Source organism: Lucilia cuprina, chromosome 3 (genome assembly GCF_022045245.1).
Source record: "Lucilia cuprina isolate Lc7/37 chromosome 3, ASM2204524v1, whole genome shotgun sequence".
Lineage (NCBI taxonomy): Eukaryota > Metazoa > Arthropoda > Insecta > Diptera > Calliphoridae > Lucilia > Lucilia cuprina.
Genome location: NC_060951.1, coordinates 55,870,186 through 55,883,231, shown reverse-complemented (window position 1 = coordinate 55,883,231; position 13,046 = coordinate 55,870,186). Strand labels below are relative to the sequence as shown.

The 13,046-nt window shown below is 26.1% G+C and overlaps 1 protein-coding gene across 1 annotated transcript in view; it reads left to right on the top strand.

Annotated features, from left to right (window-relative positions):
* The window catches only part of LOC111678612 (ecotropic viral integration site 5 ortholog), a 48,926-nt gene extending 43,517 nt beyond the window's left edge, over positions 1-5,409 (top strand). The window contains exons 6-9 of the mRNA XM_046947112.1: positions 913-1,571; positions 1,647-1,764; positions 1,918-2,016; positions 5,248-5,409. Coding sequence (XP_046803068.1) covers positions 913-1,571; positions 1,647-1,764; positions 1,918-2,016; positions 5,248-5,388 — 1,017 coding nt within the window. The 3' untranslated portion in view covers positions 5,389-5,409. The remainder of the gene's footprint in view (positions 1-912; positions 1,572-1,646; positions 1,765-1,917; positions 2,017-5,247) is intronic.
* Positions 5,410-13,046: the final 7,637 nt, after the last annotated feature.

Genomic DNA, 13,046 nt, shown 5'->3' with positions numbered 1-13,046 from the left:
GATAGATAGATAGACAGATAGATAGATAGATAGATAGATAGATAGATAGATAGATAGATAGATAGATAGATAGATAGATAGATAGATAGATAAATAGATAGATAGATACATAGATACATAGATACATAGATAGATAGATACATAGATGCATAGATACATATTTACATAGATACATAGATAGATAGATAGATAGATAGATAGATAGATAGATAGATAGATAGATAGATATATAGATAGATAGATAGATAGATAGATAGATAGATAGATAGATAGATAGATAGATAGATAGATAGATAGATAGATAGATAGATAGATAGATAGATAGATAGATAGATAGACAGATAGATACATAGATAGATAGATAGATAGATAGATAGATAGATAGATAGATAGATAGATAGATAGATAGATAGATAGATAGATACATAGATACATAGATACATAGATACATAGATAGATAGATAGATAGATAGATAGATAGATAGATAGATAGATAGGTCGTTTCGCTTTGAAACTTGTAGGTGATATGTGAAGTATATTTCCACAATTATCTATTTATCATTCATTATGTGTTTTTATCTTATCTTTCAATAAATTGTTATATAAATTAACTTTTTTACTTTTAAACTATTCTTTTTTATTCTTATTCTAATATTATTAACAAATCCTTTATGTTTAAATAATTTTGTGTATATATTTTTATTTCATGATTTAAGATTTTTATTAAAAAGCTTTAAATCATCATAAAATAATCATGCTTATTTTGTTAAAATTAGTTTTCTTTTTAAAAAAAATTAATATAACGTATTTTTATTATACAAAGCAGATTATGATTTGGAGCATGTCGTTTACTAAATATTATATACAAAATTTATAATACTAATAAAATCCTTTAAACAAAAATCTCTTTAGAACAATTCACGTCAATCCTCGCTCGATGAATTGTGTATGAAAGAGGAGGCACTTAAGCAACGCGATGAAATGGTCTCTTGCCTCCTAGAGGAATTGGTTAAAGTACGACAAAGTTTAGCCGAAAGTGAAGATCAAATACGTAATTTGAAAACTAAAATAGAGGAATTAGAAGAGGATAAAAAGACTTTGCGCGAAACAACGCCCGACAATTCAGTTGCCCATTTACAGGACGAACTAATAGCCAGTAAACTGAGAGAGGCAGAGGCCAGTCTCTCGTTGAAAGATCTCAAACAAAGAGTACAAGAACTAAGTACTCAATGGCAAAGACAATTGCAAGAACAACGCAATGATCACAATTCACATCCAGTAGATTCTACACCCAAAAAGCTGCTAACAAATCTATTTGATTCATCCAAATCGAATGAACATACTCAGAAATTGGAAGAGGAACTTATGACTACACGCATAAGGGAAATGGAAACATTAACCGAATTGAAAGAGTTGCGTTTAAAAGTCATGGAGTTGGAGACACAAGTACAGGTCTCAACTAATCAGCTGAGACGTCAAGATGAGGAGAATAAAAAGATTAAAGAGGAATTGGACATGGCTTTGACGCGTGAAAAGGAGATGTCCAATAAGGCTAGAGAACAGCAGCATAGGTATTTAGATGAGGATTTTTTTGGATAAAGGTTTAAATAGTTAAAGCTATTTGTTTTTTTCTTTCATATGTATAGATACTCTGATTTGGAATCTCGCATGAAGGATGAATTGATGAATGTGAAAATTAAATTCACTGAACAGTCTCAAACAGTAGCTGAATTAAAACAGGAAATATCCAGATTAGAAACTAAGGTAAAGTTTTTAATGAAAAACTCATGTTTTTTTTGTAAACATTATAGTTAGTAGTTAGTTAGTTAGTTAGTTAGTTAGTTAGTTAGTTAATTAGTTAGTTAGTTGATTTGTATTGCTGATTTAAATTTTGTATTTATTTCTACTTTTTCTTAGAATTCCGAAATGTTAGCCGAAGGTGAACTACGTTCCAATTTAGATGACTCTGATAAAGTGCGTGATCTGCAGGACAGAATCGCCGACTTAAAAGCCGAGGTAAGTTCTAGTTTTAAAAGCAGTTTCATATTATACAATTATCCCTCAAACCTATTCCAATGCAATTATATTTTTTGTTAATAATCATTTCTAACCTTTTCATAAAAATAAACACCTCCTCCTCGTTCGTGTACATAAAAAATAATAAAAAATGTTCATACTCTCTACACTTTACATATAAAATAAAATTGGTTTTGGTTCTTGACACTTACATCATTTACATTTCCGTCTTAACATAAATCATTTTTTTAATATTTATTTGGTTTTTGTGTTTTTCTTTTATTTATAAATATAAAATCGCTATCACTTCACATCTTAAGCAATAAATCACCCAAATTCACCCTACAAATGGTACACGTTTCTTTTTTTTATTATTTGTTTGGTTTGTTTATTATTATATTTTTTGTTTGAAAACAAATTTGTTAGATTTTTTTATACAAAAATTTTAAATTCTTTTCTTAACACCACCACTTTTTGAAAACAAAAAACAAATTTTGTTTGTATGTTTTTTATGTATTTTTCATATATATTGCTATATTCTTAATTATATTATAGTATACCACTACGCCTATAACAAGTCCCGATACTGAACCTTGGAAGTGGATAAGTTAAACGTTTTCCAAAGAAAATCCAAAATAAAAAAAATTAAACATTTGCAGGTCATTATTATTTTCTTTTAAATTAATCAGAACAAATCAAATTAAATCAAGTAAATATATAAAAAACAACAATCATTTAATCAAGTTTCATATAAACTTTTATTTTTGAATGCGTAATAATCATGTTGTTTCAAATTAATTTCTTTTTTAATGATTTTTTAATTTTCATTTTTTTCTTTTTAATTTTGCATGATTGTTGTTGAATTCGAAATGTTATCCTTAAAAAAGATTTAAAATTTAATAGAATTTTAAAAATGTTTTTCTAAATTAGTTATTCCTTCTTAACATTTCATTAAATTTCTAAATGATTTTCTAATTTTTTTAGTTTATGTAATTTTTCATTGAATTATTTCCAATTTAGAAATAGGATTTTTATTTTAATTTGTAATATTAAAGGTATTTAGTATAAAGTTCTTTTAGAAACTTTTAAATTATTCTACCTGATGACTAAAACAGTCACTAGATCATGTCATAGATCTATTTATATGAGTCTGCATTAATGAAACCTTTGCGAAACGATAATTCAAAAGATCTTCTACAAAGTAGGTCGGTTTACTTAAGGTTTAGATAAAAAGGGTAGCCAATTAATCACTCATGAGTGGCTGGCAAATGTCCTCCCAGTTACGTGGATGTGAGGTATTTGTTTCCTCTTCCATCTCACTATTACAACTCCTTTAGTAGTCGTTATATTTGAGACCCTTCCTTCTGGCGTTGTTAACAAACTGTACAGTGTCCCATGATGATACCAGCATTCTTATCTATTTCCTACGAAAACTTTATAACAAGCTTGACCTGGGAGTATTGTATAGGGGACAACAAGACCTCGAAATGAGACAGATGGATTCACTGAACCATTTGGTTTGAGCCATTTCATATAGTTCAGTCTGAACCAGTACAATTTGTAAGGGAAATATCTGTAAACGCGTTGAGGTCTTTTTCCCCTCTCATCGCACAATTTCCGACAATTTCGTCAGCTATACAGTGTCCATGACAAGGTTCCATATAAGCGTTATCCTAGAATGTAAACATTTCTTACACCAATAGTTGAGTGTAATTCAGGTACTGAATTCCTAGCAGGAACTCGGATATGAAAGTGCTACACAATATTTTACATTAAGAAGCAAAGATTCGATGTGCTTAATTATTCATGTGTGCCTTACTCCTTTATTACCAGACCACGAACCACATGCCTTTTTCCTGATTATAAAATTAAGGGTCAATTGAATCGCCATTAGGTCAGCTTGTAACTAGTTCATTATTGTTAGCGGGATCTTCGTTGACGTCATTCTCATTGCTGCCTTAATCAGGATTGAAATACTTCGTACAGTACGTTCGATAGCTGCACAATGAGCAGCACTTTGTTAAGGCCATTATAGAATAGTATGGCCTTAATAACTGCTTTGTAGATCCAGTTGATACCTTTGGGGTTTAGTAGGTCTACTTGATCTAAATAATGTCTCCAGTGCAATTTCCGTGTTGCAACTTTAGACTTTGATGAAACAACTGAACCTAAATAGAAAGGACAAGGGCTGTAAAGCACTTGTTTGTTCATTTAAATCTTTTGCTAGTATATTGGTTAATACCACACCGGGCTTTTGAAGGTTATTCGAAGATGTTGAGAAACATAAGAATACACAGTTTATGGAAATATGTTATGAACTGTAGGATCAGTTGTATGTTGTGTTTGTTTTAAATTATTCAATTCACAATAGGAACTGTCAAATTTTTAATAACTGTTGAATATCCCTTCAGATAGAAATATTTTTATGTAGATAGATAGATAGATAGATAGATAGATAGATAGATAGATAGATAGATATATAGATAGATAGATAGATAGATAGATAGATAGATAGATAGATAGATAGATAGATAGATTTGATTGATTGATCTATTGATTGATTGATATGTGAAGTAGCTGAATTCCTACTGTTTCATCAAAATAAAGTTGTGATTTCTTGATTTTGAAGTTTGTCAAAGCAATTCTACATTCTACTCCTTATCGTTGGAATATCTATCCCACACAAAAATCTATATATTTCTTTTTTACAAAACAGTTTCGATTGTGATTTGAACAAATTTATTTTTTTTGTTTTTAAATAAATTATTTTGTAAATGATTTTTATAACCTATTTGTACATTGATATTTTGTATATTTATGATTACGATAATTATTGTTAATGTAATTTATTATTTTGTATATTTATTATTATGGTAATTATTATAAATGTTATTTATTAATCGTTGTAAACATATTTATAAACTAACACTAAACTTCTTCGTACATTAGCACATTTTAATTTTAAACAAACTTTTTGAGCAAATTAAAATTAAGCACTTTCATTACTAACACAAATTTAAAGTAAAATTAAAAAATGAAAACATTTCTAACAAAATTTCACCCAGCTTGCATTTCAAAAAAGAAAACATACATTTATTAAAAAAAAATTAAACAGAAAAGTATCCTTAAGCATGTTTTAGCTATTATAAATATTTAAAAATTTAAAATTTTATTAAAAATATATTTTTTTTTTCTTATAAAAATTATCTACAAAAAAAAAAAAACTTACAGTTAACCGCATTAAAAAGTCGAGGCAAATTTTTACCAGTTTCAAAATTACGAAGCTCCTCGATACAGTCGATTGAATCAGCCGAAAGTGATTTTAATGATATAATGAGCATGCGTAGAGAAAGTACCGAATTATCATCATAATATTTAATGAGGTTTTTTTAATAAATAAAATGTTTAAACATAACTATGGAAATTTATAAAATATTGAGAAAAAAAAAAGAAAATAGAAGAAATAACACAAAAAGGACATTATTATATAAAGAAAATAAAAAAAACTTAATTTACAAGGAATGTTTAAAAAAAATGATAATTAGTTTATGATATTTAAAATAAAAATGCAATTTTTTATTATTATATTAAAAGTAAATTATTAATTAATAATTATTACTTTAATTTTATTTATATTAAATGTTTAATTATAAGTAAAATATTTTGTATTAAAAAAACAAAAACTATAAACATACCAATTGGAAAAATTAAGAAATTCTGTTAAAAAAATATAATTTTTTTTTAAATATTGTTTTGTTATAAAATATTATTTGTTTTTGTTTTTTATTGAATTATAAAAATAATAATATTTTCTTTAAAACAAAGTAAATTGTTTACCTTGTTTTTTCCTCTCTCTCTCTCTTGAAAGCTCTCATTAGTAATTTTTGTTTTTTTATTTATTTTGTTTATAATTCTGAAATATTTATTAATTTTTTTTGTGTTTTTATAAATTTTATTCACCTCTATCGCCACAAGAAATAAAATGTTTCCTTTCTAAACATTTAAATTCACCTCGAAGAGAAAATTGCTTTGACCTGCTTCACACTGGGAAATATTTGTTGAGAAACTTTTGATTTTGTGTGTGAGGGAAAGAAATGGTTGATATTTCTTTCTCTTTCTCTCACACACAAACATCAAAAGTTTCCCAAAAAAGTTTCCTAGTGTGAACCAGGTCTATTGTAAACAAGTCTTTAACAATTCATTCACAATAGTTGATTTTGTTTGAAACAGCTGTTCGTTGTTTACAAAATTGATTGGCAATAGTGGTGATTATATTATTAAAATGTATTATATATTTTTTATTGTATTAATGTTAAATTAAAGTTAATTAAGTAAAACAAACTTAAACTGTAGGTGGCTTTTTATAGAAATTTTTATTAAATGATTTTTTAATAGTTTTTGCTATAAATTTCATAAATTTCCTTAAAAAAGCCACTTGCTTTATATTAATTAGTTTTATGTTTTGTATCTATTAAAAAAAAACTTAATTATATAATAATATTATTAATAATTTAAAAAAACAACATACTTACATATATTTTATTGATGAATAAAAATAATTAATATATGTCGAATGTGAATGTAAAACGAATGAAACTTTAGATATTAAAGAAAAATTAAGATTTTTGAAAATTTTTGATATTCACAAAGAAATAATAATATTTATACAATATTTAATTGTATTAACTAATAAAGTAGTAAATTTTTTTGAAATTATAACAAATTAAACTTTGTTACCAAAAGTCGGAAAGAAAGTAAAGTTTTAAAAGAAATCAATGTAATTTTATAATTTTTCTGGGTTTTTGTAAGATTTTTAAAGAAAAACTAAATTGAAAATTTATAAAATGTTCGTCTGAAATAATTTAAAATTTATTTTTTTCCTAAAATTCATAATAAGGTGCTTTATGATCTTCCTATTTAAACGTTTATGAACAATTTGAATTCCAAAAAAATTTACGAAATCGACAACATTCTTTCTTTACCAAAAGTCGGAAAGAAAGTAAAGTTTTAAAAGAAATCAATGTAATTTTTTAAGTTTTCTAGTTTTTGTAAGATTTTTAAGAAAAACTAAATTGAAAATTTATAAAATGTTTGTCTGAAATTATTTTAAATCGAATTTTTTCCTAAAATTCACAATAAGAAACTTTATGATATTCTTATTTAAACGTTTATGAACAATTTGAATTCCGAAAGTTCACGAAATCGAAAACATTTTTTCTTTATGGGGACTGCTTTAGTAGCGAATATATCCTGAAAAACTTTAACTTTATGTCACGGTATCTGGAAAATCTGATGTAATGGATAAATTTCAAGTTCAGATTCGCGCTGCTTAATCCTTATGTTTAATTTGATTTGTTGTCCTGTGTAACACAATGTAATTCCAGCAATTCAGGTCGTATGTCAAGAATAACATAAACGATGTAGTCCCCTATGAGTAAATTTATTAGAATAAACTAAAGACTTCTCGTGACTCTAGGAAATAATCAAGAAGTGTCGAATCGCTTATAGCAAAATTTTGATTTCACAGACGTATGAAACTTTATCTCGACTGGATCAATTGAATTGTTTATTAACAAACTCGTTAAGTTGAAAACGAGACGCGTCGCACTTATTTTTGCTTTAAAACTTAGAAATGTAATAGATGTTCAAAGTAAAATGGTAGCTGTTTTCCATTGTCAATCTATTCACAATAAGTTACCAAATGTCATAAGTACAAGCACTGAGACAGTCAATGCTTTTGAAATTTGGGGGAAGCCCCAAAGAATTCGCTTCTTAAAATCATCTTATATATCATCTAAATATAAACATTCCTCTAAAGATCAAAGCAATGTCTGATGTCTCTATCTTTACGACAACGTTGTATAAACTTCAATAATCTGTTGGGTAGTTGTTCCATTTCTTATTGAAAACACTACTTAAGCAGTATCTGTAACCATAAATTCTTTATAAATTCTTCTACTGATTCAAAATAATAATGACCAATTTATTTAATTCCACTGTAGGGATAAGTTCTTTTCTGTGTTACCGCTTTATCGTTTTTTATGCCAAAATCGATTGAATTTTTTATTTATATGCTGAAATAAACAATTGACAACACTGAAATTTCTTACGACATTCGAAAAACATATGAAAAATTGTCGTAAGAGTTATATAAAACTTTTGCATAGAAAATACCAACAACATTGTTGGCAGCTGCTGACATAAAACGCATACAACGCTACAACATCGATTGTGAATTGAACAAATATTATTGCAGTTGTATAAAAATTTGTTTTATAAACCTCTAATAAATCAAACAATCGTTGTTATGTTGTATGTCATAATTAGGTTTTCAAATAAACATAATTTGATTGTGAATTGTGCAAATAATTTCATACATTTTTGAAGATTTTTATAAAATCTTTTTAAAATTTTTAATTAATTTTATTGAATTTCTTGCAATTTCACATAATTTTTTATTTGTTTCAAACAAATAGAAAATATATGTAAAATATTGCAGATATTTTTTTTGGATATCCGACCGATAAACGAAATAATACTGAATTATATTAAAGCTAAAGTTTCTAGATTTAAAATAAACGAAGAATTTGAAAGTCCATAATTATGATAAATGTTCTAGTTTCTCTACAAAAATTGTAAGTAAAACTTTGTTTTATATAAGTCAATATTATTACTGCCAATTTTATTAGGGTCTCACTTGACCTTAGCCTCCATACAAGTTCCCCTTCAATTAATAATTGAATAAACCAATTATTCACTTATATAAACACTAGTATTACAATAGAATTGTGCATAAATAACTTTAATGTTTACGTTCTAATCCCTCTATTAAAAATTTGAAAGGTTAGACCATTATTCCCCCTTGCCAACATATAAGGTCTCTTCCATCACTTTCTTTGTTAATTGTTAAAATATTTCGGAATTAATGAACTGGTCGTCCATTATCGACTAAATATTCTCACTCGTTTCGAATTGAAATTTTAAAATTTGTTCAAAATTGCAATCAGAGAGAGTCCTTACACAAAGCAACATGTTTAAGTTGCTTTAAAACTTTAATTCTAAGGACTCAATGGGCTTTACTTTAAGAAACTCTTAAGTTTTAGGTACACAACTCGTTACTATTTAGCTTCAAAACTTAATAGTTTATCAGAACCAAAACTTTTTAGAAGCACTTTAGATTTACCACAATGTTCTAGAGAAGGAATTCTTGAAGAAAAAGCAAAATCACCTGTTCCAAGTTTGCTATTCGAGAATCTAAAGTGAAGCTCGTCTAAGAACAAGTTTTTTTTTTGCAAGTCATTCATTACCTATTTCTGAGAATTTAAATTAATTTTTCGACTTTTTTTACCATTTTCTAGAAGTTATATCGGAACATATAGCCAATGTAAATTGCACGTGTAATATGTTTCCTTTTCACTTTTCTTGTTCACGAACTTTTTTGTCGTGAAAAAATGTTTCCTGTTGTGAAATTTTGTATTGAAATTTGATAGACAATGAAAACAGCTGTTGCAAACAAAATCACTTATTGTGAATGAAATGTTTATGTTTACGAATGTAATTTTCCCTTCGAGGAGAATAAAATTTTCAATCTAACAAAAATTTCACTTTTAAGTGCCCTTCACACGATCACACTTTACATACTTAAAGTCTAATGAAAATGGTAAATAAAATTCCATCCGTATTTTTTATGTTTACACGATTGTTATGAAACAATAACAAAGTATGATAGAAACAGCTGTTTTAGTTTTTTTGCATGTGTTTACAAAATAATACATTCCTGTTCTAATGCGATTTGCTTGTTCTTCTTCCATCAGTATCTTCTCTCAATGTGTGATGGTTACATTTCATATTGCGTTAAGACGATCCCATCCGTACTCTTCTATACAAAATTTTGACAGATCATATTACTTGTGTGCACGTGTGAAGGGTGATTATACTGAAGTAGTATTGGATAAGTGTAGTGCAAAATCCTTAGTCAGTAGAGAAATCTTTTAAATTATACTAGTATCACTGCAATTGAAATTTTCCCTTCGAGGGGAATGAAAATGTTACTGGGAGAAATATTTCACTTATATAAGTGATGAGAGTAATGAGTAAGTGTTGTAGTTAATGAGTAGTCAGTAGAAAACTTTTTCGAATTATATTAGCAACACTGAAATATTCTAGAAAACGAATTATATGAATACTTTAGATTTACAAAAATTTTCCGTAGATAAATTTCTAAATATTATAGAGTATAGAAACGGTAGCAGTTCCAAGTTTGATATTGGATAACCTTAATCTTTATACCCTACATCACTATAGTGGGGAGGGTATTATACGTTTGTGCTGATGTTTGTAACATACAAAAATATTGGTCCAATACCCACATTTAAGTATACCGATCCATTCAGAATCATTTTTTGAGACGATTAAGACATGTCCGTCCGTCTGTCCGGCTGGCTGTCCATGTGAACCTTGTGCGCAAGGTACAGGCCGCAATTTTCAAAATAATTTGATGAAATTTGGACCAAGCATGTTTTTTGGCACAGGAACGAAGCCTATTGAAAATGGTTGAAATCGGTCCATTATTTCACCTAGCCCCCATAAAACCGTACCTCCCGAATGATTTTTATGCCATAATTACGTCAAATATTCTACTATCTCTCTAAAAATTGCCACAAATAAGTTTTATATAAGTATAAATGACACTGCAGATTTTCGTAAGGATCGGCCCTTATTTGACCCTAGCCCCCCTTCAAAAAATTTCTTAAACGTCTAAAATTGACTTGTAACCACTTGTATCGCAATGAAACTCAACAAAACTAACTGTTATTTAAAAATATATCCTTTTCCCAAATTTACCGAGGATCAGCCCATATTTGACCTATATAAAGCCTCATTTAGAAATTTTATTTTTTTATCAATAAATTGCTTAAATATTTTGGATTTATGGCAATTTTCAACATAAAAGTTTCTTTATAAAAAATAAAAATGTTAAAAATATACTCATGGTGTAGGGTATTATATGGTCGGCCATGCCTGACTATACTTTCTCACTTGTTTTTCTTAGCACTCGTTCTAATACGATTTGTTTAACAACTTTAATTCAGAACTTTTTTGGTTTTAAAGAAGTGTAGAACCAATGTAGTGCTAAAGCATGGCATTTGTTTGAGAATTTTTGAACAAATCCCGGGTTTTTTCTTAAATTATATTGATTAATATAAAATTTTACGTCTTTCTGACAATTTCATTAACATCTGTTTTACTATTCCTTTCAAAAAAAATTCATACGATTTACGATACGATATTTATACATAAATTTATAAAGTATTTTTAAGTTTATATTAAGTAAATAATAAAATATTTTTAGTCTCAAATCTAAAAAAAGAAAGAAAAAAAAATATCATAAATGAAAAACAAAAAAGAGAATTTCAAAACAGTGTTGCCAAATTATTTGCGAAATAAATATAGAAAAAAATAAAATAAAAACTAAAATAAACTATTATTAATATAAAAAAAACCTAAACGAATTAAAACTAAACAAAAACACTTTTTAAATATTGGCATTAAAATTAAAAATAAAAAAACTTAAGAATTTAAATATGTAAACAAATTTTAATTAATAAAAAAAGTTTTAATAAAATTGGCGGCTATCGTGAAAAAAAAAAATAAAACAAAATACAAAAACCTAATTGTTTCTTTTTCAATTAAATTTTTTAATTTAAAGCCTAAAAACCTAAAAACTTTCTTTACAACAAGTGCAATATAAAGTTTTATTTAATTTTTTTTTAACCATAAAAAAACGCACAATTTTTTTAATTTAATTGTAATATTTTAAAAATATTATTGTTTTCTTTATTTTTTTTAATATAAATATTTTTATTAATTTAAATTTGTTTTTAATTTTTATTCAATTGTATAACGTCCATTATTATTTAGTTTTATTATATTTTTATACAAAAAAAAAGTATTTTTGTTTTTAGCAATTACCATTAAGTAAGTAAAAAAATGTCTTTGTTAAAATTTAAGTTCATTAAACCCCCCCTTCCTCTAAATTCAAATATAAACTTAAACTTTATTAAAAGTATTCAATAAAACTTTTTCATTAAAATACACAAAATAAATATTTTTAGTAAAGTTTTTAGTAAACATATCTCAAGTATAAAATAATATAAAATACAACAAATACAGTTTGATAAAATAAAATCCAAGAAAAATACAAACTTACAATTATTGTACTCCTTAAACTTAAAAAACCATATAAAATAAAATTTAAAATAAAATTTTGGCATTTGTGCCAATATTTCCTTGAAAGTAACAAACTAAACTAAACAATTTTTTTTTTTAAACAAAACAACCATTAAGTTGGTTTTAAAACAATTATTAAAAAAAATATTTTATAAAACATATTTTAATAAATTCCAAAAAAATGGAAAATCTTAACAAAAGTAAATAATCTTAGAAATTTATTACAAACAATATATAAAAATTATAGTTTTTAATAGATATTTTAGCTATAAATCACAACATTCCAAAAAAAAAAAAAACGAAAAACATGATGATTAATTACAAAACAAACGACTTAAAAATTATTAGAAAATAAAAAATTAACTTTTGACAAAACTTAATTAAATGAATTTCGTAAATATTTTTCTTTTTTGGTTATTTCTCTCAATAGAATTGTAGTTGAAATGCTTTAACTATTTAGGCCTTGTTTCCGAAACAGTTGGTAATGTTTTATAACGTTTCAAGGATCACCTTATATTAATGACCAATCAATCCCCTACTCCTTCTAGAATAAGTTCCAAAATCTCATATTTTTAATCAACTTTTTTTTACAGAAAACTTATTTTGCTATTGATCATATATTCTTTTATAGAAAAGTGATCAATTACTGTAAAATTCTGATCATAATATCCTATAGACAAGTAATAAAGTCTAGACTAAGTTTCCTTTAAAAAAATAGTGATCGTTTTCATATAGAAATCAGTAACTGAACACTGCATTAGAAATGTAGAAAAATAATGATCAGTTACTGCAGAAAATTT